General features: G+C 42.4%; 2 protein-coding genes and 1 pseudogene across 9 annotated transcripts in view; all 3 read right to left on the bottom strand.

The window, feature by feature from the left end:
* Positions 1–27,787, bottom strand: part of LOC311598136 (uncharacterized protein) — a 133,798-nt gene that overhangs the window by 8,516 nt on the left and 97,495 nt on the right. The window contains exons 1-3 of one of the 5 annotated variants that reach the window (XM_084783039.1): positions 10,676–10,827; positions 7,089–7,351; positions 1,002–1,128 (exon numbers count right to left, since the gene is read on the bottom strand). In XM_084783039.1, the coding sequence (XP_084639165.1) occupies positions 1,002–1,128; positions 7,089–7,103 (142 nt within the window). In that variant the 5' untranslated portion in view covers positions 7,104–7,351; positions 10,676–10,827. Of the gene's footprint in view, positions 1–1,001; positions 1,370–5,823; positions 6,211–6,409; positions 6,553–7,088; positions 7,352–10,675; positions 10,828–27,787 lie in introns of those variants that run through there. The other 4 variants (XM_084783040.1, XR_014779489.1, XM_084783037.1 and 1 more) reach the window with 4 other exon arrangements.
* On the bottom strand, positions 18,195–19,521 carry LOC311598146 (recombining binding protein suppressor of hairless-like; annotated as a pseudogene). The gene has a single exon. The product of its transcript is annotated as a recombining binding protein suppressor of hairless-like (transcript).
* LOC311598134 (uncharacterized protein) overlaps positions 20,319–27,787 on the bottom strand; it is a 34,044-nt gene continuing 26,575 nt past the window's right edge. For all 3 annotated transcript variants that reach the window (XM_084783035.1, XM_084783034.1, XM_084783033.1), the window contains 3 exons: positions 25,449–25,575; positions 25,189–25,249; positions 20,319–23,130 (listed from right to left, as the gene is read on the bottom strand). In XM_084783035.1, coding sequence (XP_084639161.1) covers positions 21,849–23,130; positions 25,189–25,249; positions 25,449–25,482 — 1,377 coding nt within the window. In that variant the 5' untranslated portion in view covers positions 25,483–25,575 and the 3' untranslated portion in view covers positions 20,319–21,848. The remainder of the gene's footprint in view (positions 23,131–25,188; positions 25,250–25,448; positions 25,576–27,787) is intronic.

The following is a 27,787-nucleotide window of genomic DNA, read 5'->3' as shown; positions in this document are numbered from 1 at the left end:
GAGGACAGACAGATCATGGGAGAGAGAGGGGGAGAGACAGAAGAGAGAGAAGGATCATGGGAAGGGGAGAGACAGGTACTAGAGAGAGGAAGGAAGTAGGTCCACCATGCATTAGCATGGAGACACCTATGGCTGGGAGGAGCCCGCTCTGAGGATAGGCATGGCTGGAGGGAAGCGGCCCAGATGGAAAGCATGTGTAGTTATAGTGTTTTGGATGGAAAGTAGCCCAGACAGGAATGATTAGAGCAAATGGTGTGGGATGTGGGATTGGGAGACAACCAGGTGCTGTAGTGAGGTAATAGCTGCTCGGCCTCAGGTCATGAGGTAATAGCTGCTCGGCCTCAGGTCATGAGGTAATAGCTGCTCGGCCTCAGGTCATGAGGTAATATCTGCTCGGCCTCAGGTCATGAGGTAATATCTGCTCGGCCTCAGGTCATGAGGTAATAGCTGCTCGGCCTCAGGTCATGAGGTAATAGCTGCTCGGCCTCAGGTCATGAGGTAATAGCTGCTCGGCCTCAGGTCATGAGGTAATAGCTGCTCGGCCTCAGGTCATGAGGTAATAGCTGCTCGGCCTCAGGTCATGAGGTAATAGCTGCTCGGCCTCAGGTCATGAGGTAATAGCTGCTCGGCCTCAGGTCATGAGGTAATAGCTGCTCGGCCTCAGGTCATGAGGTAATAGCTGCTCGGCCTCAGGTCATGAGGTAATAGCTGCTCGGCCTCAGGTCATGAGGTAATAGCTGCTCGGCCTCAGGTCATGAGGTAATAGCTGCTCGGCCTCAGGTCATGAGGTAATAGCTGCTCGGCCTCAGGGCAAATGAGGCTTATGAAAAACCTAACAGGTGTCTGCCTCATTTATTGATTTGGTAGTGGTTGAGAAAATAACCGCCATACTAACTATATAGATTAATAGTAAGCCTTAAAACCATTTTATTTTCTACAACATGAGATATTGTATAAATGCTGACAGGGAATTAGACATTCAGGAAGGAAGTGATCCTTACCCAAAGAGACAAGGTGGCTGTAGCTCTCCAGCGTCACTTCGGTGTACAAATCCCACTGAGCAGGGGCCAGGTGCTCACACTCTTCTGGAGAGAAGTCAATGGCCACATCTCTGAAGGACAACTGTCTCTGAAATAGAAATAAATTAATTGCATAAAGTAAGTAGTTACCCATCAATAAACAGCCACTGTGCTGACAGTTGCTAATTTTGCCAAAGATGAAAGGAGAGCCAGAAGTGGCTCAGATATAAAAATATTAATCAACAAGATACTTTGGTACGTAGTAACATTTCATGCATTATCATATTTAGTAAAAAATGATATGACTCACTAAAGTCATGTAAGTATTGTTATGAACTATATAAGGCAAACTGAAGGAATCCACACTATATATTGTGTGTGCTAAATCTGTATTATACTATATAAATTGTATATCTTTCTCACAGAAGACAATTATGGTGAGTTAGGAGACTATAATTTTAAATATATGTATATCTATATACATACATACATACACACACACACACATATATATACACACAATTATGAATAGGAAATGTAATTAAAATGCATACTCCGGAGCCAGGAGGTGGTGGCGCACGCCTTTAATCCCAGCACTCAGGAGGCAGAGGCAGGTGGATCTCTGTGAGTTTGAGGCCAGTCTGGTCTACAAAGTGAGTCCACGACAGTCAAGGCTACACAGAGAAACCCTGTCTCAAAAAAACAAGAAAAAAAAAGAAAAAGGAAAAAACTAACTTTTAAGCCGGGCGTGGTGGTACACGTCTTTAATCCCAGCACTCGGGGATTGCTGTCAGTTAAAGGCCAGCCTGGTCTACAAAGTGAGTTTAGGACAGCCAAGGCTAACACAGAGAAACTCTGTCTTGAAAAAACAAAAAACAAACAAACGAAAAACTCCAAAGCAACAGCTCTTAGGTAAGGTTTCTGAGTATATATGTATCTCAGTAGTGATGTCAATCACTGATCTGAACAGCCATGAAGTAAAACAAAGGAAGAATTCACATATAAAATTGAAATTCAAGAATTTAAATAAGTTACACATTAAAAACACAGAAAGTATAGCAATAATACCTTTTGAATATTAAAATATACTACGTGACATTTACTTATCATTTACTTAGCATTAGTCATTTCTTTATAGTCAAAAATCTAAAACTGTATCTTCTAGCTTTCTGAGATGACTAGTATATAACTGGTACCTGTGGTCACCACTGTGTATAACAGTTCCCTAAGGGTCTCCCTTCCCACCAAAATCAAGTGTCTGTGCTAAAATGTTCAAAACAGACTTCATAGCAAAAAAGATTTTTAAAAACTTAGCCGGGCTCAAAGGGATCCAAATAGGAAAGGAGGAAGTCATATTATCCCTGTTTGCTGATGATATGATAATGCACATAAGTGACTCCCAAAATTCCACAGAACTCCTACAACTGATAAACACCTTCAGCAAATTGGCTGGATACAAAATTACCTCAAAAAAGTCAGTAGCCTTCCTATATACAAATGACAAACATGCAGAGGAAGAAATTAGGAAAACTACACCCTTCACGATAGCCACAAGCAATATAAAATATCTAGGAGTAACTCTAACCAAGCAAGTGAAGGACTTGTTTGAAAAACAAACAAACAAACAAACAAATCTCTGAAGAAAGAGACTGAGAATGACATCAGAAGATGGAAGGATCTCCCTTGTTCGTGGATCGAGAGAATTAACATAGTAAAAACGGCCATCTTACCAAAAGCAATTTACAGATTCAATGCAATCGCTATCAAAATACCTACACATTTTTTAAAGACATTGAAAGATCAATTCTCAACTTCATATGGAAAAACAAAAAACCCAGAATAGCAAAAACAATCCTGTATAATAAAAGATCCTCCAGAGGAATCTCCATACCTGATCTCAAGCTGTACTATAGAGCAATAGTAATTAAAACAGCGTGGTACAGGCACAGCAATAGGCTGGTGGATCAATGGAATCAAATCGAAGAACCAGAAATGAATCCACACACATATGGTCACTTGATTCTTGACAAAGAAGCCAAATCTATTCAATGGAAAAAGGAAAGCATCTTCAACAAATGGTGCTGGTCTAACTGGATGTCTACATGTAGAAAAATGCAATTGGATCCATATTTGTCACCATGCACAAAACTCAACTCCAAGTGGATTAAAGACCTCAACATAAAACCAGAGACACTACCTCGGTTAGAAGAAAAAGTGGGGAAGAGCCTGGAACACATTGGCACAGGAGACAACTTCCTGAACAGAACACCAACAGCCCAGGCCTTAAGGTCAACAATTAATAAATGGGACCTCATGAGGCTGAGAAGCTTCTATAAGGCAGGAGACACTGTCAACAGAACAAAGTGACAGCCTACAGACTGGGAAAAGATCTTCACCAACCCTACATCTGACAAAGGCCTAATATCCAAAATATATAAAGAACTTAAGAAATTAAACATCACCAAACCAAATAATCCAATTGAGAAATGGGGCTCAGAATTAAACAAAGAATTCTCAACAGAGGAATATCAAATGGCTGAGAAACACTTAAAGAAATGCTCAACGTCGTTAGTCATCAGAGAAATGCAAATCAAAACGACTCTGAGATTCCATCTTACACCCATCAGAATGGCTAAGATCAAAAATTCAAGCAACACCACATGCTGGCAAGGATGTGGAGAGAGAGGAACACTCCTTCATTGCTGGTAGGAATGCAAAGTAGTACAACCACTTTGGAAATCTATCTGGAGCTATCTCAGAAAACTGGGAATAGGGCTTCCTCAAGACCCAGCTATTCCACTCCTTGGAATATACACAGAAGATGTTCTAGCACACAACAAGGACATAAGTTCAACCATGTGCCTAGCGGCCTTATTCATAATAGCCAGAACATGGAAACAGCCTAAGTGTCCCTCAGTAGAAGAATGGATAAAGAAACTGTGGTACATTTACACTATGGAATACTACTCAGATATTAAAAACAAGAAAATCCTGAAATTTGTGGACAAATAGATTGAATTAGAAATGATCATAATGAGTGAGTTAACCCAGAAGCAGAAAGACTCAAATGGTATATACTCACTCATAACTGGACACTAGCCCAAGGGGCATGTCCCATGAAAGTCTTCATTTACCAGGAAAGTGGGACAGAGGTGAGGACATCCTATTGGGCCTCTAGGTAAAATAAGTACAGGAGAATGGGGGAAATAGAAGGATCCAGAGGGTCCTAGAAACCTACAAGAAGAACACTATGACGGGCGGATCTGGGCCCAGGGTTCTGCTCAAACAAGGACAATACGTGCAGTGAGCATCAAACCTCTACCCAGATCTAGCCAAGGGACAGGACATTCTCCACATTTAAGTGGAGAGTGGGGATTGACTTTCACACAAACCCTGGTGCCCCATATTTGACCACGTCCCCTTGATGGCGTGGCCCGGTGGCACTCAGAGGAAGGATAGCAGACTACCAAGAAGAGACTGGATACCCTAGGATCATTTACAGGAGATGAAGGCCCACCTCAGTCACAGTCATAGGGGAGGGGAATAGGGTGAAAGTGGGAGGGAGGGAGGAATGGGAGGATACACGGGATGGGATAACAATTAAGATGTAATATGAATGAATTAATAAAAAATATAATGCATAAAAGAACGCTTATATTGCTGATGAATATGCAAATTGCTACAATGTTTGTTTGTAATTGTGAACAGCTGTTAAAGCTGTTGCAATTGCATAGAGCCTTTGTTTCTAAAGTCCCATTTGCTGAATCTCTTCTGTAAAAATAAAACCCTAGGGTTTTTAAAGCTAAAAAAACAAAACAAAACAAAAAAAACTTAGCTGGGCAGTGATGGTGCACACCTTTAATCCCAGCACTCAGGAGGCAGAGGTAGGTAGATTTCTGTGAGTTCGAGGCCAGCCTGGTCCCCAAAGTGAGTCCAGGACAGCCAAGGCTACACAGAGAAACCCTGCTCGAAAAACCAAAAAGCAAACAAACAAACAAAAACTTACTGCAAAGTCAACCAAACACAACTAGTCAAATAATATTTATATTGTATGTAGCATGTGAAAAACAGAGCTGTATATCAGGAAAAAAGTAAATGTTTTCTCGTGTCTTTGAAAATACGAAATATGATAATAAGGGCTCCTGGGATGACTCAATAGCTAAGAGACAGCCTGAGTCCCATCTTTGACACCCACGTGACGGAGAGAGAGAACAGACTCCTGCAAGTTGTCCTTGCATCTCCACATGTACTATGTTCTCTCTCCCCCTCTGCCCCCCCACCCACACACAAAGAAACAAACAAACAAACAAAGGTTAATAAAAAGGAACTATGTCATGAAAGGGGATAGGATCTAGGGGTGGGTGAGTGTGAGGGTATAAGGAAGAGAAGGAGAGAGGAGAATGAATGAAAACACATTGAACTATGGTTAAAATTTACATTGAGCCTAAAAGCTGAAAGGTAATTTTAATTTCACCTTCAGCATACTTCTACGATGTATCTGGAAATTCATTTTAGGCTCTGTCTCATAAGAAGTTCCATCCCTAAGCATTACGTGAGGAATCATTTAGCACACTTACTAGGACGGACAGGAGGGTTTGTCAGGGGCAGCAGCTTTTGCATTTAGGTGTTTTGATATGGGTGGAGGTTTGAAGTTTCATCACACTCGATGTGTCAAAATGCAAATCTTTTTTGAAAACCCTGAGCAGCAAGACCTGGACACAGAACACAGCATGTGAAAGCACATGTTCACATCAAGCATGTGAAATCCAAGACCCACAATAACGAGGACATTTCCCCCCATGACTAGCAGAGGCTCCTTGTAGCCACCAAGCAGTTGGAAGATTGCACACTTTTTTTTTAGTACAACATCCAGAAAGAATCGACCTGATCTCCAGACCTCCATCTGATGGGTGACTAATAATTCTTCAGCATGTTTTCCTGTTGGGCAGTGATGACGTTACTCTGCACTATAGCCATTTTTCCGATTTAAGTTTAGAAATTACAAGTTTCAGTAACGCAAATAAGAATCAAGAAATTAAATCACTCTTAGAAAAAGAATAAAAAAAGTTTTTCAACATGACAAAGAATGTGACTAGTGTAAAGACAAACTGGGATTCTGTCAAAGATAACTATGTTAGTCCATATCAAATCAAAGCGTAATAGACAACAAATACTTAATATTTTTGCTTTTTTTTTTTTTTTTTTTTTTGGTTTTTTGAGACAGGGTTTCTCTGTGTAGCCTTGGCTGTCCTGGACTCGCTTTGTAGACCAGGCTGGCCTCAAACTCACAGTGATCCGCCTGCCTCTGCCTCCCGAGTGCTGGGATTAAAGGCGTGCGCCACCACGCCCGGCAATTTTTTATCTTGACACGCAGAACTCATTACAGTTTCCTGCAGGTCTGAAGTTGTGTCATATGTCACTATCAGCATCTCAATCTTAGAGTTGCTTTGTTTTCTTCTTTGCAGTCTTTATCACCATTCATTATGATAGTTAGGTTCTTTCATGGGTCTTCTGTAGGTCTGGAGCAATGTTTCTGGAGATTGTAATAGTGCAATTCCTTCTTCCTTGGCATTGTGAGGAAGAGACTCTATTCCAAACCTTTCTGGGTTAGTCTGGGGAATGAGGAGTTTTCTCTACAATGTGCTTTTATTGACTCATATGCATCAAGCTAACAGAGCAAAAATGGATTATAAATGAAACACTGGAACTCCCTCAGGAGTATGTAAAGGCCCACATATGCCCAATGGGAATGTAGTGTTCCAATGTATTCCCAGATATAGTTGTCTCAAAAAAAAAAAGGAAAAGAAAGAAATAAAATACTCTCAATTCAATAGCTCATTAATTCAAGGTACAAAGTATTAATGGCTTGGAAGACAAGAGTGAAAGAATCAGAGAAGATTCTGACTGTAGGGAAGATATATTTTACAGAGATAGCCTTGGCTAGAAGAAGGGAAAATAAAGTACTTTAAATGTTTACTAGGTGTATAAAAGGAAAGATTTGCATTTTTCCAATACAATGCACTTTGGGAGGAAAATTACGACTAAGCCCCTGTCTTGGGCCACGTTTACCTTAGAACCAGCCATTTCTTCGTCCTTCTCTGTGTTTCTTTCTGTATTTAACTCAGAAGAAAGCAGAGCATGCAGACTTTCACAGACCTCTTTTTGTAGGTTTAAGGTTGATGTTAGCTTTCACGTAGTTGCTGAGGTAGTTCTGCTCTCCAGTTTACCGATAGGTTTACATGAGCCAGTATTTGGTTTAAATCCAGAAAAACACTCAAGATCAAGGTTTCTACATAAGGAGGGAAAAATTATGAGGCATTGATATTTCATACCTAAAAAAGAAAAGAACGATTAAAAAGTCAGAAAATGAATTATTTTACTTGTTTTTCCCATGATAAACTATTAAGTGAATAATAAATCACACATGAACACTTCTGGGATTGCTAATTCCCTCCCATATGATTTACAAATAAACTTCAATGGCGAGCTAACAAGATAGAGAGGATCTCCCATCAGAAGCCTTCAAACGAGGAACTATTTATTGTATTTTTGAATCACTGGAATGGATTTCAATCATAAATTATCTACTATATTTTCCTGAAAAAAAATTTCCACATTTTGCAGTCACATGAAATAGAGACTCTCCCTATTTATTTTCTCTGGTGTTGTTACCAGTAAACCCATGCAATTCTATTCAAAGTTATCTGCCAAGAAGAGTAAACTGAGAAATCCATTCATACTTACTAATAGAATATAAAGCCAATGTCCTAGTTTGCTTTTTGCAGTTGTGATAAACACCATGACCCACACCAACTTTGGAGAAGAAAGGTTTATTTGGTTTATAGTTTACATTCCATCACTGAGGAAAGTCATGGCAAGAACCCAAGGGGCAACAACCGATCCCAAAATGTTGGAGAGGCCAGAGCTGTGGGATGTCTGGCACAGGAAGCAGAACTAGCTCAAGACAGAGAGGGGCATGGTGCAGGCAGCAAACCTGGTGCAGAGCCACCTAATCCCTCTTACACCTGGCATGGAGCTACAGAATTTGAAGTGTACTCTGCTGGGTTCCAGTCTTGTTTTAGTCTATTTTCTCCCTATGGCCCCATTCCTTTCCATTGGAATGGTAATCTATTAAATGGTGTAAGTACATAATTTGCATTTTGATTTTACAGACGATTACAGTTAAGAAATTACCTAGAGCCTCAAAAGAGACTTTGGACTGTTAAGCCATATTGACATTGTACAAGACTATGGGGAAGAGATGCCAGGGAGTTGAGTGTGGTGGTTTGAACGAAAAGTGTCCCCCACAGACGTGGGCATCTGAACACTTGGTTCCCAGTTGGTGATGCTATTTGTGGAGGTGGTACAACCTTACTGGATGAACTGCATCACTAGGGGCTGGCTTTGAGATTATACCTGCTTCATGCTTGTGGTAAAAGATGTGATCTCTCAGCTTCTTACTGCTGCTGCCATGCTTCCCCTCCACAGTAGACTGTTAGTTTTCTTGCACTATAACTTAAAATAATATTTCTAGCTGGGCAGTGGTGGTGCATGCCTTTAATCCCAGTACTCGGGAGGCAGAGGCAGGCGGATCACTGTGAGTTTGAGGCCAGCCTGGTCTACAGAGCGAGTCCAGGACAGCTAAGGCTACACAGAGAAACCCTGTCTCAAAAGACCAAAAAAAAAAAAAAATTTCTTCTGTAGGTTGCTATTGGCCATGTTTTATCACAGCAACAGAAAATTACCAATTCAATTTTTTTTTTGACGCACACCTTAACTTTGGAAGTGTTTCCTCATCTCTTACTATCTACTGGTTAAAAACAAAACAAAACAATTTATTTACAGGGAGTGAAAAATAGAAGCAGAAATTAACAAAAATATATATTCAAGACGATAAGTGACCTGGAGGCCCCAAATTTACAGTAATCTTCAGCTTTCCAAGTGCTTGAATCACAGATATGAAAGTGTAGCGGCCCAAGAATGTGTGGGTTTGTATCAGTTTTTAATGAAACATTTTTAAGTTTTTGGAACAAAAATATGGTACAGAAAACAGCAATAAAAGCCGGGCATGGTGGCTCACACCTTTAATCCCAGCACTCAGGAGGCAGAGGCAGGCAGATTGCTGTGAGTTCGAGGCCAGCCTGGTCTACAAAGCGAGTCCAGGACAGCCAAGGCTACACAGAGAAACCCTGTCTCGAAAAACCAAAAAAGAAGAAGAAGAAGAAGAAGAAGAAGAAGAAGAAGAAGAAGAAGAAGAAGAAGAAGAAGAAGAAAAGAAAACAGCAATAAAATGATTCCGAAGAAGAAGAAGAAGAAGAAGAAGAAGAAGAAGAAGAAGAAGAAGAAGAAGAAGAAGAAGAAAACAAAACAGCAATAAAATGATTCCTAATAGTATTGTCTGGCTCAACCACCTCAGAGAAGCTTCCTCTTACAGCAGGTAAAAACTACCACAAAGACTCAGAACCAGACACTCTGTAGAGAATGAGACATGAGAAACCCATCCACTCAGGGCTCACAGAGTTACACATAACAGGAGGCAGAAAGGCTGTACCATCTAGAGGGCATGACTGACTCCAACTGACACCTGCTTACAGACGAAAAACTAGCTTTGTCCTATGTTGTTGTACTGGATCTATTTACCGTACTCCATGGTAGGCCTCATGCCCACCACGACATGGCCACCACGACATGCCCACCATGACATGGCCACCACGAGATGGCCACCACAACATGGCCACCACGACATGGCCACCACGACATGGTCCATGGCATTTCTGTAGACTTTTTGCTCATATTGCTGTATTTGGACGTTATCTTGTCTTTTGCTTATATATTATGGTTTTTTTTTTAATTTTGTATCTTTGTGGTTTTGTGTGTATGCATGTGCAAGTTTGTGTTTCTTTCATTGTTAATTTCTTTTCTGTTTGCCTTGTTCTCTAAAGATAGGAGTGGTGTGGAGACGGATGGGGGAGGATCTAGAATTAGTCATGTGAGGGAAAACCATGATCAGAATATATTGGCTGAAAAATATTTTTCCAATAGAAATGAACTCAAAAATAAAGAAAATAAAAGATTAAAGTATACAAAGCGGGGTTTGTTGCATAAACCAACAACCTGAGTTCTAAGCCTGGAAGCCACAGTATTAACTCCCCTGACAGAACTCTGCCCCAGAAACTGTTTTATAAATGGTTTAAGAGTACTAGGCAGGCTAGAGACCCTACTTGGTTAAATATGCCAAGAATCTCACAAGTACAACAGACACACACACACACACACACACACACACACACACACACACACACACACACACACTGGAGTGGGGCAATCTCGATCTTGGCTACCCGACTGGCAGCACACTACACACACACACACACACACACACACACACACACACACACTGGAGTGGGGCAATCTCGATCTTGGCTACCCGACTGGCAGCACACTACATTCTAACACAGCGATCACTGAAAGCACTGTTCCAACCATCCTCTCTCCAGTCATGACCTGTATCCTTACCCGGTAACCTAGCCTAGGTCACTGCAAAAACCTCCAGAACAGGTTCTTATCCACCTTAGATCCACCCACCTCTCCGCTCCCTGTCTGACCTGTAGTGTGCTTCCGCATTGTAGGACTCCTCTCTCCCCGCTGGCACCTACCTTCAAGGTCAAATAATCCAAACCCAAGTTTGTAAATCAGCGAACGGTACACCCACAGGACCAAACTCTAGAGAAGATTCTCGAGACGGGCACACAACAGATGCCAAAGCCGCATTTCTGTGGCCCTTGCTTGTGACGTCACACCAAGCGAGACTACATTTCCCACAAGGCCGTGAGGGGGAAATTTCAGAAATCTGTGAAAGGATTTGAATATTTCCTGTTTTATTTTTACCTCTGCTTCCTGGGATTAAAGGTGTCATAGAAGCAACCAGTCTCCACACACCGAATAACTTCAGATAAATATCATGTTTCTTTTTAATTCTCAAAATGACAAAATGAGTTACTTGAGATGTTTAAATGTGATTAAAGCCTTTGACAATTATTTTATTCGTTTTACTTGCTATTTCTATTATTGTGATATAAAAACCACACGGCTACTTGTAGATGCTTACTGTAATATGGAAAACTGACATCAACTCAATTCTCTTGGAAATATTTAAACAATAAGCAAATATAGGAACTAACTCCTAACCCTTCAAAATGAGTTTAGAAGCCAGCCCTGATGGTGCTGAGCTGTAAACTCACTACTCAAGAGTCTGCAGCAGGACTGGGAGCCTAGCTGGGCAATTTAGTGAGACTTTGTCCCTTAGTGAAAAGTGCAGAAAGTGATGGGTATGTAGTCTAGTCATAGGACACTTGCCTACAATGGGGGGGAGGAGTGTGTACTTTTAATACCCAGTACAAAAAAATATATCAATAGAGATGACGCAACCCTTTGGAGTATTTGTTGCTCTTGTAGAGGGCCAGCACACTGTGCCTCACACCGCCCTTAACCCCACTTTCAGGGCATTACATGTTCTCTTCTTTTCCTCTGCAAGCCTCAGGCACACACATGGGTGCACATACATACCTGCAGGCAAAACATTTGCACAGGCAAAATAAGTAAATGTAAACAGATTAAAATAAATAAAATTAAATGAAAATTTTTTTTTAAAAAAGCTTGATATCATCTAGTAAAATGTGTGGTCCATAAATGCATCAGATTTCACAGTTAGAAAAGTTTTGGGGCTGGGAACTGGTTCAGTGGTTAACAGGAGTGGCTGGTTTTCCCAAGGACCCGGGTTCCATTCCCAGCACCCTCACCTCAGCTCACTCCAGCTCCAGCGTTTCTGTCTCTCTCTTCCTTCCTCGGGTATCTCATGAAAGTGGCACACAGATAAGCATGCAAATAAAACACGCCCACCCAGTTTTAGTGTGTACACTGGAACACAACAGGTGGGTTAGGGTTTGGGTAACAAGTGTTCTTAACCTCTGAGCCCTCTCTGTAGCCCCAAAGTAGAGTCATTTTTTGACGTGTGAGGTTCAGAGGCCAGGTGTAAAGTGAAGGGCATGACAGTCTTGGGATTTAAGGTTCTAATGTCTCCAGAGAATTGTTAGCACTTTGTAATCTCAGTTTCCCTCATGACAGAAGCAGCTTGAACAAGAAGTGTTTCTAACTCCTGTCCTGGCACGGACATTCTGATATAAAGAATTTGAAATTGGGATTCAGGTTGGAACCTGAAGTCACAGGTTTGGGAGACTGGGTGAGGCAGGAGGATTGTTTGAGGCTAGAAATTTAGGGTCAACCTTGGCAATGTAGTAAGACTCTCTCTTTCTTTCTCTCTCTCTCTCTCTCTCTCTCTCTCTCTCTCTCTCTCTCTCTCTCCTCTCCTCTCCTCTCTCCTCTCTCTTCCTGCCTTTCCTTCCCTCCGTCTCTGCCTCCCACATTCTGCAGGCCCCTTCCCAGGGGATGGCACTACCAGAATGTGATCTTTATAAACAGCTAATGTGAACTGAGCTCATGTGCAGGGTCTAGTGCACTTAGGAGCTATTCAGAGCAGGTACAGCAATAGGGTTACAAGGGACAGCTCCAGACTGGCCCTTATAAGCCACAGGAAGGAGAACAAAGCACAACCCTAGGGCTTCTGCGAGCCTTCACTAAGTGTCCACTTCTTGCAACTCTGGGCACAGTCCAGGAGCTGGTGAGAAGCTGGGCTGGGCCTTTGCTTCCATATTCTTCTCCCCATCACCAGGCCCCTCGCTGTACTATCAGCAATGTGCTGAGTTATGCATCAAGCCCCAAAGTTTACTTATGATGATAGTTGTAACTGGTGTGTGTGTGTGTGTGTGTGTGTGTGTGTGTGTGTGTGTGTGATATGCTTGTGTAACTATGCATAAACATGCATACATGTGCAGAGGCCATAGCAAGACACCATCAGTGTCTTCCTTTGTCAACCTTTGAGTTGTTGCCTTGAGACTTCAGTCACCGAGACTGAAGCGTGCTACTGTTTGGTACACTGGCTGGCCTGCGACTTTCAGGACCAATCTCTCTCTGCTTGCCTAGCATAGCTGGGCTTCTATGACTATATCACCTTCCATCCTCTCCAAATGTTGGGCTTATAGGCACCCAAGCCACGGCAGCTTTTATGTGGGTGCTGCTGGTTCTAACTCAGGCCCTGCTACTTGGAGGGCAAAGCCATCTTAACCACCTAACCCCAGCCCTTCTTGTTTGGTTTCAGTAGCTTGCTCTCCAGCCTACTATTCTCAAACTTACGATCCTCTGGCCTCTGTCTCTCAAGGGCTAGGATTTGAGGTATAAGCTGCCATATCCCAAAAATGAAACGTTTGTTCTAGGGTTTTCTGTAAGAATGTAATAGATCGGGGTCTTGCATTTGGTCTTTAGTCCACTTTGAACTAATATTTGGAAATGATATGAGTCCACCTTTATTCCTCTGCACAGGGACATCCCAGCACCATTTGTCAAAAGAACTTTCCCTTGGGGGCAGGAGGAGAAATGCTTTGAAAAATATTTATTTTCTTTTTCATTACCTATTTGTAGTTATGTGCATATATATAGTGCAAGGGCCCACAGAGGTCAGAGGAGGACATCAGATCACCTAGCTCTGGAGCTACCTGTCCTGACCTTCCAGGTGTAGGTGCTGGGGACCAAAGTCCAGTCCTCTGTGAGCATGGCAAGCAGTCTTACACACTGAGCCACCTCTTCAAGCCCTGAAGGATGCTTTGAAACATAGGAGTTATCAGGATGTGTAGGCTTTGATTTTTTTAAAAACCTACTTTATTTGGGGTTTCTTTTTTTTTTACAGAAGTTTTAAAAAAGAGTTATTTTATATATATACATACATATATATGTATATATGCACACACACACACACACTGCTTTGCCTACATATGCACCTGCACACCAGAAGAAGGCACACAGATCTTATTTAGACATGGTTGTGAGCCACCACGTGGTTGCTGGGAATTGAACTCAGGACCTTTGGAAGAACAGTCAGTGCTCTTAACCTCTGAGCCATCTCTGCAGCCTCCTCTTTGGGGTTTCTTAATGCCTCTATCTCACTTCCAACCCACCGACCCTAAGTAGGAGAAAAAGGTTAGTAGGGACAGGGGATGTAAACCTTTTAAAACTCAGTTCCTTGGGACGACTTTACTCATCTTCAGGATTTCAGCAATTCAGTAAAGCGACAGTAAACAGCAAACAGAAACAGCAACAATGGGAGCAGCAACAGCAGCCTCATTAAAGTTTTCTAGGAGTGTCTCAAAAAGGAGAGATGTCTCTACACCAGGATGTTTTCCAACTGGCAAAGACCATGCCCCACACACACACCCTTCAAGCCAGCACAGGGCAGATCCCAGCTGACAAAGATCCCAGCCCACATGTTTACATCCATTACAAAGGTGCTGGGCGCTGATGTGATGGTGTAGGGATGGAGCTGGGACTACAGAACCAAGGCAAGGGCTTCCGGAGGAGCTGGCCTTTAAGGTAGCAGGATGGGCTTGGTGCAGAAGCCTGAGTAGGTTTTCAAAGCAGGCCAGGGTACCCAGTGCAGTGGGGGAAGAAGAGAGTGAGCAAATGAGAGACTGACTGCAGCCTGAGAGAGTGTGTGCTCTCCATGCCACTAAGAGGAAGAGATGGAGGGAGGACAAGCCATCCGAGAGCACGAAGATTCGTCATCTGTGCTCAGGGCCAGACAATATCCCATATATTGGAGTTTAAAATCAGTGCTGATGCCCCAGTTTGTTCTACTACGACCGGCACCCTTGTCCCCTTGTAAGCCACTGACAACATGCTGGAGCTGTCGCCCTCACTTCTGCAGCAGACGCTAGAACCCTGTCCCCAGCTGCCTCTCTGATCAGCTTCACCTCTCGCCCTTGGACCAGGACAAATAACTGTGGGGCTGCCCATGCTTCTTTGAGAGAACTACTTTGTTTCTTGGAGGGGGAAATTCTGTAGGGGCCTCCGAAGTTAGAAATGACTGTAGCTTGGTAGCAGATTTTTTTTTTTTTTTTTTTGCCTTTTCTCACTGGATTGTTGATAGAGTGACAGGTAGAGTCTTCACCGAAGACTTAGGTCTCAGCAGCTAGTGAGGAGATGGGCTGGCGCCTGCCACCTCTCTTGGTGTGAAGGATCACTTATTTCCCCAGAGGCTGACCACCCAGGGTCCCTGTGATCAGATGAGGCGTCAGCTTTCCTTCCGTGCCCTTCCTAGGATGGTGAGTGCTCTAGCCTGAGCCAAGGTTGTGTGTACTGGAGAGGTGCACCCAGGACTAAAGCAGAAGGCCTTTTATCTAACTGCAGGGAACTCACGCTTGACAGGGGCTCAGGATAGCAGCACTTTTTTTGGTGGGGGGGGAAAAGGGGGTTAGTTTGTAGCATTAAGTTTGTTTAGAGGATGTAGCTGGCTGTACCAGGTAACTCCTGACTGGCTCGCATTTGAAGTTTGTACATTGTGCTAATATGTGCTGGTGCCTATTTGTGGACATTTGTATTTATTTATTTATTTATTTTAGCAAGTCCACAAAAAGGACTTTTAATAAAAGCAGCTGACACAAGAACTAGCAATAACGTGGTGAAACAGACCTATCAGTTGACTCTATTCTGTGGTAGGAGTCTGACGTAGAACCATGGAAATACGCCTTTATTGTTACATTCTTGGACTTGCTAGAAAAAAAAAAGGAAAGAAAGAAAGAAAGAAAAGAAATTAAACAGGAAATGACTTATATTCTAATTGCTTCAATTCTTATTAAAATAAACAAAAGAACCAAAACAACATATAAACACTTTAAAAAGTCAAAGTTCGTTTTAATAAAGCCATGAACTTGAAAACTTAGTTTAAGCTACAAAGCTGGGTAAGAAAATAGCTTGTTCTTCAAAAGCATCTCATCTGCTCTCAGTTAACTTAATGAATTTGTAACTAAATCCCAAATCTAGGACCTTGGAAAGCACAGGGCACTGGGAACTGCTCAGGCTCTGAACAGATGGCAGCGTCCTGCTTCCACCGCTGCTGAGGAGTGGTGCTCAGACAGAAGGGGCTCTGAAGGAAAGCGGAGAACAGTTACTACAAAGAGAGGTAAGGCCACAGTGAGCTCTGCCCTGACCACTGAGGCAGACGGGAGGTGTGGGGGTGGGGAAGGAGACTGCCTGCAGCTGATCAAGAGGACGGGCTAAAATAGCCTGGGGCTGATTAAGAAGGCTGGCACTGCCACACCTTTTACAGATGGCCTTCCTCTTGACAAACCCAGCAGGAGGCTGTTTAAAGATGTTCGGCATGGCATTTACAGTGGCACAGCCTATGAAAAATGGTGAAAGAAAGCAGCAAGGCTGGAAAGCGACGCTCCTGACAAAGGATTCTTAAGAGCGAAAACTTTCAGAAGGCCAGGGAGCCAAAAAGACACTAAAAATGCCGTAAAGGTTACAGTTTGCATCCATCAGGTACTAGTGGCTCCTGGCTTAGGCGACAGTAAAAGCTTACCACGATCTAGAGGGGGTTTTTACTACAGAAAGAACGATGGCTGCCATCACTAGACTGTCCTTTAACATCACACATATGGTTTTGTACTAAATGTAGCCACATACGTCTGCTGCAATTCCCAAGAAACTAAACAACGCCTCACCAAAGTGCAGGGATAGAAGCAAAATAAAACTGGCAATATTAGCACACAAGGCTGACACAAAAGCCTGAATGCAATCGAAACTAAACTGAAAAGAGAAGGAAATTGGACAGAACATTTCTACTGGGGAAAAACAAAGGGCAAAGAGGAAGATGGAAATATAAAGTTACATTTGTAGTTTTATAAACTTACAACCATCTGTTTCTAAGATACTGTCTTCTGGCTATTTTTAGTTCCCTTTACTTAGTTATCATCTAATAAAAGCCATTTTATGGTCTTATGTTTAAAATTATAATGATGTTCTGGCCTAGGCACAAAAAAAAGGGGTGGGGGGGAGAAGTACAATAAATCACCCTGCAGAGACTTTCCTCATTTCACCGTAAGGGCACTATCGTGGGAGCAAATAAATCTCATGCTATGTTTTACCATTTGCCAACAAGGCGGGAAACACCCTGTTGAATGTAATCACTGGGAACATTCCAAGTTGAAGATAAAATGTTTACCTTACACATAATACAAGTTATGTACAAGATTTGGGGGAGAAGGGAAACCTGAACAAACCCTGGAACACGACCGACTGATGAGCAGGCAGAGGGGCACCCTTCGAATGGTGATGCCCACGGTGCCATCGACCTCAGAAACAACTAGATAGCCGTGTACACGTTAGAATCTCTTAGATTACCATTATAAATACATTTTTTTTTAAAAAAAAGGAAAACATAGAAATAACTATCAACAGTATCTGAGAGTAGACTAAGTTAACATACACTGCATGTATTGCAGACAAGACAGAGGCATCTTTAAAAGCCTTTTGCAGACTTCATATAATCTTAAAAGAAATATGCAGGCCTTTACAAAATTCGCTTTGCTGAAATCAAAATAATTCCAATGTATGAGAAAGTCATAAGACTTTAGCTTTAAAAAGTTCCAGCCTTAGATCAAAAGAACCCGGAAATGTTCGGTACTCGGAACTGAACAAGCTCGGGTCAGCCTCGAACCCAAACGTACTTCAGAGCCAACGCTCGAAAGTTGGGAGCACAGCCTATTTGGTAGCAAGGTGTACTACACTGTGATATAAAAGAGGCATAGTAACGTGTACCCCTCACTAAAGCTGATGCAAGTCCCTTGGTCCATAACAACCACGGTGGACGTGTGTCTTCTAGCCTAACCTGTACTCCAGCCAACTATTTCTTGCCCATTTAATCAAAGCCAAACAAAAACCAACCAAAAAGGGGTGTGTGAGAGAGACAGCTGAAAACCTTAATTTCCAACAGCTTGTACATTCTGATGTTTTTCATTTTGTGTGGCTTCCACATTTCACATCCGTCCTTGCAGATAACGGGCTTTTAAATAGATCACCTGGTATGAAAAGATTTCCCAAGAAACCAAAAAAAAAAAAAAAAAAAAGTTCATTTTATCCTTGCCTTTCCTTTTTCCTTTCTTTCTTTTTGTCAACTTTTTGCCACGTTCAAGTCAGCTTAAATCCCAGCAAAAAGACAGTACTTAGGACACCACAGTTGCTGTGGACAACGTGACACTGGTAGAATTTGTGCTGGCTTTTGTGTAACTTCCCTCGCTGTTTGTGTTTGATTGGCTGGTGGGCACTTGGCTTGAGTTGGCTCTGAGAACTGCTCCTGCTGTGCTGCAGTGTGGCCTCAGCCCTGGTTCTGGTGTGTAGGTAAAGGCAAGGCTGGTGGAATAAATGATTCCATCCTTACGGAACCTGGACTGACCGCCAGACCCATCTCCACCCTTCTCGGAATGCAGAAACGTCTGGGACCACACAGAGCGTGCTCCCTCCACATCTGTGCATTGCTTCGGCTTCCACACGCCCAACCGCACTCTTACATTTGGAATAAAGTTCTGTCCTGTAAGTTCAAGCATTGCTGCGTCCCGCCGTCATTCAAGTGAAGACTCTACCACAGACACGGGAGTGACTGGGGCAAGGACAGGGCCCATCCCCTCACAGAATGTCTACTCTGCCTTCTCTGTGCTAATGACTGTCCAGGAAGCTCCATCATATATCATTTCTTTATTTGGTTCTTTCGGACATGGAGGGGCCTGAAATTGGGTTATTCCTTCCTGAGAAAGGTACAAGTACATTCTTTCTGTATCCTTAAGGTAAAATGCACATTTATGGACTTGTGATGCAGGGTCATCTGCACCCAGTAATGCTGTTTCTCAACTTTCCTAATTATCAGTCTTGGGATGCCGTGCCACGAAGTGAGCACGCAAGCTTGACAGTCTGCCCATAATGGATGTCACCATCTCTGACTGTGAACTCCTCTCCTTCTGATTCGTCATCATCCAAGAGATGAATATCAAGTGCTCCCCACTGTTGTGAACTGGCATGAAAATTCCCTCCTTCTACATGCCAGTATCTGGTACGAACTGTCTGGGACTGAAGTCGATTAAACAAAGCCACCTTTGTTCCTGAGGCAATACACAAGTCAGCATTTTTTTCAGTGACTGCTTCTTTTTGGAAGGTTTGGAGATGACTTTTATCTGTTTGCTGAGGAACACACCAGTGTCATCACCGTTGCCGTAGAACATCTTTACAGGCGAGGTGAAGTGTTTTCTTTTGTCTGAATCATCTGATTCAGTGATATGTACAGTGTTTTGGCTGTGCAGTAGTTCTTCCCTTCCAAAGGGGCAAACTTTAGCTGTTGTGTTTCTTGGTCACTATTTCCTATTCCAATATGCACAGGGTTGAGACTCTTGTTCAGAACAACCGTCTCGTTCCATTTGTTTTTTTTTTTTTTTTCCTCTTCCAACCACTGCCCATAAGATACACAGGAGGAAAAAAAAAATCGTTTTTCATTTCCGTAAGACTTCTGTGCAACTTTTGCATGGAGAAGGAGTACTGTTTGATCTCCTCGTTCTTTTAAATAATCTCACACCTGAGTTTGCCTAGTGTGTCGTTTGGGTGGAGGTTGCTACCAAACTTCCTTTTAATCCACGCCACGGTACTTCAAGAACATGCTAAGGTAAGTCACAGCTTGGAACACTTCCAAGTACCTCCAAACACCTCAGCTGGTGTGTCGGTATCACTCTCCTTTGCTTTTGAGATCATAATGGTTCCGAAGACTATAATGCATCCATTTGAATTGATAGTCTCAATGCCGCTCCTCCCCGGGCGAGTCCTTTGTGAAGTCCATGGGGAGCACTCTGGTTATCTGGGTTTTGGGATGCGCCCTCGTGGACTTAGATGGACACTGAGGAAAACCAGAGGGGATTACTACAGGGACAAGGACTTGAGTGGTCAGGAGACGGAGCCCAGCAACCGGGAGGAGGGGTGCTGGGAAAATGTGAGCATTTCACAGGCCTATGTGAGACACCTCCTCAAGTGGGTGTTTTCCAAGTGGCTTCCCCGATATTTTTATTTTTTATCCTAAGCTCAATTTCCTTTTCCCCAACCACAGCGGACACTGAACCTTCTTCGCCCCTCTTCCTGCCTCCTCCCTTTCCTCTGCCTTCTCTCTTGCCTTCTCACTCCCTTACCCAGGCTCCTCTCCTCTCTCAGGCCTCTTGTCCACCTCTCGGCTAGTCCTGTACTCAAGTGAACTTTATCACGGTGCACAGAGCCGCACATGTGCTCTCTCCTCAGAGACGCATGCTCTAGTGCCACAGCAGTGGTGCACACTGCTGCCTTGGCTCTCCCACTTCTGACTGTGCAGATCACTCTTGCTCGTTATCGTTGTTTACGTCATTTTATTTTTCTTCATAGACAAAATGTTGCTAGGTAGTGGAGGAGGACAATGTCTAATGTAGGTGTGACAGGAAAACCAAAGCCCGGTGCCCCCCAAAATTCCACTACAGACAGCTCTCTGACGAACTAAGCCCAGATAGGGAGCAGTGCAGCCAAGAGATTAAGAAGCAAGTGTAATTTTGAAGTTCAGAACCATAAGCCCCTAAAAAGCAGGTATAATCAGGCAGAAGCCAGATTAAGAAACCGGGTCAGGGTGGCGGGTTATGGTTTAGACACATTAACGTTAGGGTCAAGGTCAGGGTAAGAAAAGTGATTAAGGTTAGGGTTGGAGTGAGGGTTAGGGCCATGGCTGCTCCTAATCACAAAAGAATAAATAGATATGGTTACACTGGAAAACCTACAACTGTATCAATTGACATAAATCAACCACATAAGGAAAGCCTCTAACCCTAAAATCTGATCTGTGGAAAAAAGTAGCTATAACTCAGCACAAATTTTGGTGGTTTTCAAGCTTAAAAGCTATATAACATTCTGGCATTTGGGGGGGGGGGTTTGTACAGTTTCTGAGTATGTTCTGTGGTCCAGATTGATCAGACCCAGCCTAAATACACTAAATTCTTGGCCAAGCACGGTGACACATGCCTTTAATCCCAGCACTCCATAGGCAGAGGAAGGTGGATCATTGTGAGTTTAAGGCCAGCGTGGTCTACAAAGTGAGTCACGGACTGCCAAGGCAACAAAAAACAAAAACAAACAAACAAAAACCTATAAATTCTTGTCATTTGCATTGATCAGTAGTTGAGTCGTGGGGAGTCTCTGCGGCCCCCATAACATAAAAGGTTATATACCACATTGCTTTCATACATAAAATTTCTCTCCGGTATAAATTCTTCATGAAGAAGATTATAGAGATGTGCAAAGGACTGACCATATTAAACACACGCACAGGGATTCTCCACAGTATTTCTTCCATGCCTTTGAAGATGACTGTGACATGGTTTACCACATTACTTACAGCTGCTTTTTAACAAAGTCCCAACATTCAATTTTGCTAATGAAGACTCAGGAGCCAGATGCTGTGGTGAAAGCTTACTAGCTCAAAGAGGCAGAGAAAGCACCCAGGTGACATTAAAGAGTCCCTTCTTCATGCTGTCTAAATACCCTTCAAACTCAATGTCCCTCCTTTCTACTTCCTGTGCACCTCTCTATCCATACCCCTTACTCTCACTCTATGGTTTTTTTACTTTCACTCTCTGTCACTTCGTTGCTTGCTCCACCTCTTGACCTATGGTTGACTTTATTTAATCCTGTTTACAATAAACGGAAAGCTCTTGGATTAGAGGTGTGTGCTAGGGCCAAGCCACACCACAACAATCTATTTACAATAAGCAGAAAGTTCTTAGATTAAAGGATGAGCCACACCACAACTAGGAACAAGCTTTTCCAGTACATAATCTGGGGTTCACAGTGTGATCAAATACCCTGCAACAGCATACAATCGTAGGCTTGCCCTCACGTATGTTTCCTTTTATGTATTTGGAGATAACTGCGGCGTACAAAGGCTTTACCACATTGGTTACATTCATAAGGTTTCTCTCCGATATGTGTTCTCTTATGTGTTAGGAGACCACTGTGCTGTGAAAAGGCCTTACCACATTGATTACACTCATAGGGTTTCTCTCCAGTGTGTGTTCTTTTATGTACTTGGAGACTACTAGTTTGTGCAAAGGCTTTACCACATTGCTTACACACATAAGGTTTCTCTCCAGTGTGTGTTCTTTTGTGTATCTGAAGATTGCTGTGATTTGTAAAGCCTTTGCCACATTGGTTACATTCATAGGGTTTCTCTCCAGTGTGTGTTCTCTTATGTATTTTTAGATAACTGGGTTCTGAGAAGGCTTTACCACATTGATTACATTTGTAGAGTTTCTCACCAGTATGTGTTCTTTTATGTTTTCGGAGATGACTTTGACATACAAAGGCTTTACCGCACTGGTTGCACTTATAGGGTTTCTCTCCAGTGTGTGTTCTTTTATGTACTCGGAGACTACCATTACGTGAAAAGCCTTTACCACATTGGTTACATTTATAAGGTTTCTCTCCAATATGTATTCTTTTATGTATTCGGAAACTACTGGGACATGTAAAACCTTTACCACATTGCTTACATTCATAAGGTTTCTCTCCAGTATGTGTTCTTTTATGTAGTTGGAGATTATCATGACGAGCAAAGGCTTTGCCACACTGGTTGCATTCATAAGGTTTCTCTCCAGTATGTGCTCTTTTATGCATTTTAAGATGATAGTGATATGCAAAGGTTTTACCACACTGGTTACATTCATAGGGTTTCTCTCCAGTGTGTGTTCTTTTATGGATTTTTAGGTAACCGTGTTGTGAAAAAGCCTTACCACATTCATTACATTCATAAGGTTTCTCTCCAGTATGTGTTCTAATATGCATTTGGAGTTGACAGTGTTGTAAAAAGGCTTTCCCACATTGATTACATTCATAGGGTTTCTCTTCAGTGTGTGTTCTTCTATGCTTACGGAGACTACTGCGACATGCAAAGGCATGACCACACTGATTACATTCATAGGGTCTCTCTCCTGTATGAATTCCTTCATGCTTTTGAAGAAAAATGCGACGTGCAAAGGCTCTACCACACTCATTACATTCATAGGGTTTCTCTCCAGTGTGTGTCCTTTTATGCTTTCTGGGATGACTGTGAGGTGCAAAGGCTTCACCATACTGAATGCCTTCATAGGGTTTCTCTCCTGGATGACGTCTTTCATGCCTGCAAAGATAATTGGTACATGTGAGAGCTTTACCACATTCATTACACTGATGAATCCTTTTATCTCTATGAATTCATTAGACAGGCTAGTCTAATGGTAAAGAGAAATCAGATTTTTTTTTTTTTTTGGTTTTTCGAGACAGGGTTTCTCTGTGTAGTAGTCCAGGCTAGCCTCAAACTCACAGCGATCCGCCTGCCTCTGTCTCCCGAGTGCTGGGATTAAAGGCGTGTGCCACCACACCCGGCTTGAGAAATCAGATCTTAATGTCTTATCACTTTGTTTACACTTGTGGTGTCCCCTTCATTATGTGTTCTTTTGCTTCTCTGACTATACCTGTGATGGCGAGAGAACTTATCATGGCTCATATTTATAACATCCTTTTTCTTTCCTTTTTTTTTTTTTTAAAGAATTTATGTATTATGCTTATAATGTTCTGCCTGCATGTACAACTGCCCACCAGAAGAGGGCACCAGATTTCATTGTAGATGGTTGTGAGCCACCATGTGGTTGCCGGAATTGAACTCAGGACCTTTGGAAGAAAAGACAGTGCTCCTAAACTCTGAGCCACCTCTCCAGCCCATCGCATCCTTTTTCTTTCTTTGTTTCTTTCTTTGTTTCTTTCTTTGTTTTGTTCTTTCTTTTTTTTTCCCAAGACAGGGTGTCTCTGTATAGCCTTGGCTGTGCTGGACTCGCTTTGTAGACCAGGCTGGCCTCAAACTCACAGCGATCCGCCTGCCTCTGCCTCCCGAGTGCTGGGATTAAAGGCATGCGCCACCACGCCCGGCTGCATCCTTTTTCTATATGAGGTTTTTCACGTATTTGAAGAGAACTGGAAGAACTCAGTGCTTTATCACATGATTGCATTCATAAATTTTTCTATAGTGTGAGTCATACAACATTTGCTAAGTCAGCCAGGATAAACAGAAGAATTTCCACATTCATAGTACTCACAGGGATTTTCTGCTGTGTGAGTTTTTGGATGTTCCCAATAAAGTTGGGGAACCAATTAATTTTAAACTTGTATCCCATTCAGGAAACCTACTCTAAGTGGCAAATACTACATATCTTCTAATTGTTCTGGGAAAGAGAGAGAGGGCAAGGGGGGGGGGTTTGCTACTGTCAATATCCCTATGCCAAATGTATCCATTGAGACATATGACATTCCTGTTAAAAAAATAACAAATGAAAGGTTTCCACATTGCATTCACACAGGTTGGCTTTTTGTTCCTCATACACATGTGGTTTGGGGTTAAGGGTTTTCCACAAAAACATTCTTGACTCTCATAAACTGCCCCTCTCACTAAATTTAGCAGTATTACAAGTATATGCATAATACCAGCTCTACTATGGGCTATTTGCTTATTAGAAGATTTTAGACATATACTTATACATATACACTATTCAATGTGTACACCTTTTGAAATATCCAAGTAGTATGAGACAAAATGGCATAGCTCTAATGGGGAAATATTTCAAATGGTGACATATGTTAAGGCATTATTTGTTCTTTCTTAGAAGAATGTCGTTAAAAAACAAATCAGACACCTAACACTGAGGGACATGGTTCTGTGAGAATTGAATAATCAATGATGCACTTAAAGCAGTGCTTTTTTACACTGTTAGTTTTTCTTTTCCTTTTTTCGAGACTGTGTTTCTCTGTGTACACCAGGCTGTCCTGAAACTTCCTCTGTATACCAGGCTGGCCTCAAATTCACAGAGATCTTCCTGCTTCTCCTCCCTAGGGCTGGGATTAAAGGCCTATGCCAACACCACCTCCTGGCACTGTTGCTTCTCTTTAAAACTTCCTGGACAAAAGGCCTGGCAAGGTGGCCCACACTTTGAACCCCAGTACTCAGGAGGCAGAGGCAGGCAGATCTTTGTGAGTTCGAAGCCAGCCTGGTCTACAAAGTGAGTCAAGGACAGCCAAGGCTGCACAGAGAAACCCTCACAAAAATCAAACCAAACAAAACAAAAAACTAAGAAAAAACAACAAAAAAATCCAGAAAAAAAATTTTTCTTCAGAAGTATATTTGTACCAGTTTTAAGATGAAAATTACCTTCCATGTCTTCTAGGATGCGGAAGGTGTTCCTCAATATTGTGGACTTCCAAATGGTAGCCTAAAATACAGTACCAGAAAACAAATGTATATTATCGGAAATTAAGCAAAATTTAAGTTACTATCTTCAGTGAATCTTACAATTATGCCTCGTTTATTCATCCCCTTCTTCCTCATTCTCAAGTGAAATTACAGAAGAGTATCATTAACACACAGTTGTCCCCTTATTGTAAGAAGCAAAAGAAAATCCACAGTCTTACCTATAGCCGTGAGGTTCCTGTAGGTCTCCAGCATCACATCTTTGTAGAGATTCTTCTGGGAAGGATCCAGCAAAGCCCACTCTTCCCGAGTGAAGCTCACATGCACATCATCATAGGTCACTGCCCCCTAAAATATTCAATATATGTGTTCAACAGAAAGTATGATACTGACAACACTGTAAATATATGCTTCACTCACAATGTATTCATATAATTCTGGTGCCTCCTCCCCTTATTCCCTGACAAAGGAGTCCTAATGAAATCACCAAGTCATTTTGTTTTGTTTTGTTTTGTTTTTTGTTTTTCGAGACAGGGTCTCTCTGTGTTAGCCTTGGCTGTCCTGGACTCACTTTGTAGACAGGCTGGCCTCGAACTCACAGCGATCCACCTGCCTCTGCCTCCCGAGTGCTGGGATTATAGGCGTGCGCCACCACGCCCAGCTTCACCAAGTCATTTTTGAAGGAAACTGAATAATGAAGTTCACCTCTGTCCTTTCTTTACCCTTTGAATAGGATGTAGCCTTGCAAGAGAAATGACAATTGACACAGGGGCAAGCCAACAGATCCTCAGTACTGAGCACACATCAGGGAAACGGTGTGAACAATTACTACCTACAAAATGATGGGCAAGCTGCGTGTATTTGCTCATGCCTTTAACACCGCAGCTCAGGAGGCAGACGCAGGTGTGTGTCATTGAACTGGATGCCAGCTAGGTCAACCCAACGAGTTCCAGGACAGCAAGAAGTACATGTTAAGACCCTGACTCCCCTGCAAAAATCACTCAAACAAAAAGATAGAAAGAACTCATAGGTCTTTACTGAACATCCTACAAAGAATTAGACATTCACTCCAGTTCTGTATTCATCTTGCAGAACCTGAAGTGCCTCAGTTTAAACTGTAACATTAATAAGATTGTACTAAAAGGGAATGCATGTTTAAGCAGTTATGAATGGACACATGAAAATATTAGCAACATAGATGTTGATCATGCATAAGCAACATATGGCAGGAGAGAGGGCACAGCACTTAAGAGCTCTTACTGGTCTTGCAAACAATGGGGATCTATTTCTAGTCTTTCCATGGGGGCTCGCAACTGTCCAAATGTCAAGTTCAAGAGTTCTAAGGCCATCTTCTGACTACTGTGAGTCAGATCACCATCCATCATTTTGAGAGCTTAGTCCAGAAATTCATCTTAGAAAATGAAGGCAAACACCATGGACACACATTGCTTCTGGCTTGCTCTCTTGCTTGGTCCCTGTCTCATGCTCAGCCAGCTTTCTTATCCAGCCCAGGCCCACTTGCTTAGGGACACTGCCATCCTCTGTGGAAGAGCCTTCCCACCTCAACCCTGAGCCAACACAGTCTCTCCCAGACACAGCAATCAGCCCTTCTTGTGGGGGCATGACCTCAACTGAGGCTCCCTCAGATGACTCTAGGCTCTGAAATGTTGAGAGCTGAGGCCAATTAGGACACAGGGACAATAATATATGAGAAAATTAAAAAACCCAAACCAATGTGATAGCCTTATCAATCACTTAAGTCGCAAAATCCCAAACATTGGTGATTGCAACAACAGCCAAGAAATGAGGAGAGGTAAGTCATTGGAATCAAAAAGAGAATTTTTTTTTCTCCAAAGAAAAGTCCCTGCCAGGCGTGCTAGTGCACCCCTTGAATCCCAGCACACGGGAGGCAGAGGTAGGCAGATTGCTGTGAATTTGAGGCCAGCCTGGTGCAAAAAGTAAGTCTAGGACAGCCAAGGCTACACAGTGAAACCCTGTCCCCAAAAAACAAAAACAAAAACAAACCCTCCCACAAAAAAAAAAAAAAAAGAAAGAAAAAAAGAAAAAAAGTACCCAAACCAACAAAAACTCAAGAACTTATAACATAATATATTAAATTTTCCGAAGATAAAAACTGGTGAAGGTCTATCATTTTCCTGAGAAACAATAGCATTAGATTATAACTAATAAAATCACACAACATAGATGGCAACACTGATAAAACCAGACACAAAGACAGACCTATAAATATAACACAGCCCTTTCAACAAGAACCACAGGGTCATAGTTAATATCAGTAGCCAGCACTCACACCATGGACTCTGGTTCTCTCCTTTGCCTATAACAGAAAATGGATTGGGGGTGGTAGGTACTCGGATTGAACAGATTTCCCTAAACATACAAATGGTTCAACACTGGAGAAAATAATTTTGACTACTAAAAGTATCTCTTTCTCTCATGATAAAGTAAAGGATATCTATTAGGATCACTTAGAAATCAATTTGTTTCCTGACTCTACCCCTGATCGTTGATTGGAAACAAGTCTGCACCAGCATGAAGA

The sequence above is a fragment of the Acomys minous genome, assembly GCF_964271855.1.
Source record: "Acomys minous genome assembly, chromosome: 5".
Taxonomy (NCBI): domain Eukaryota; kingdom Metazoa; phylum Chordata; class Mammalia; order Rodentia; family Muridae; genus Acomys; species Acomys minous.
The sequence above is the reverse complement of the archived record's forward strand: the minus strand, read 5'-3'. Positions and strand labels throughout refer to the sequence as shown.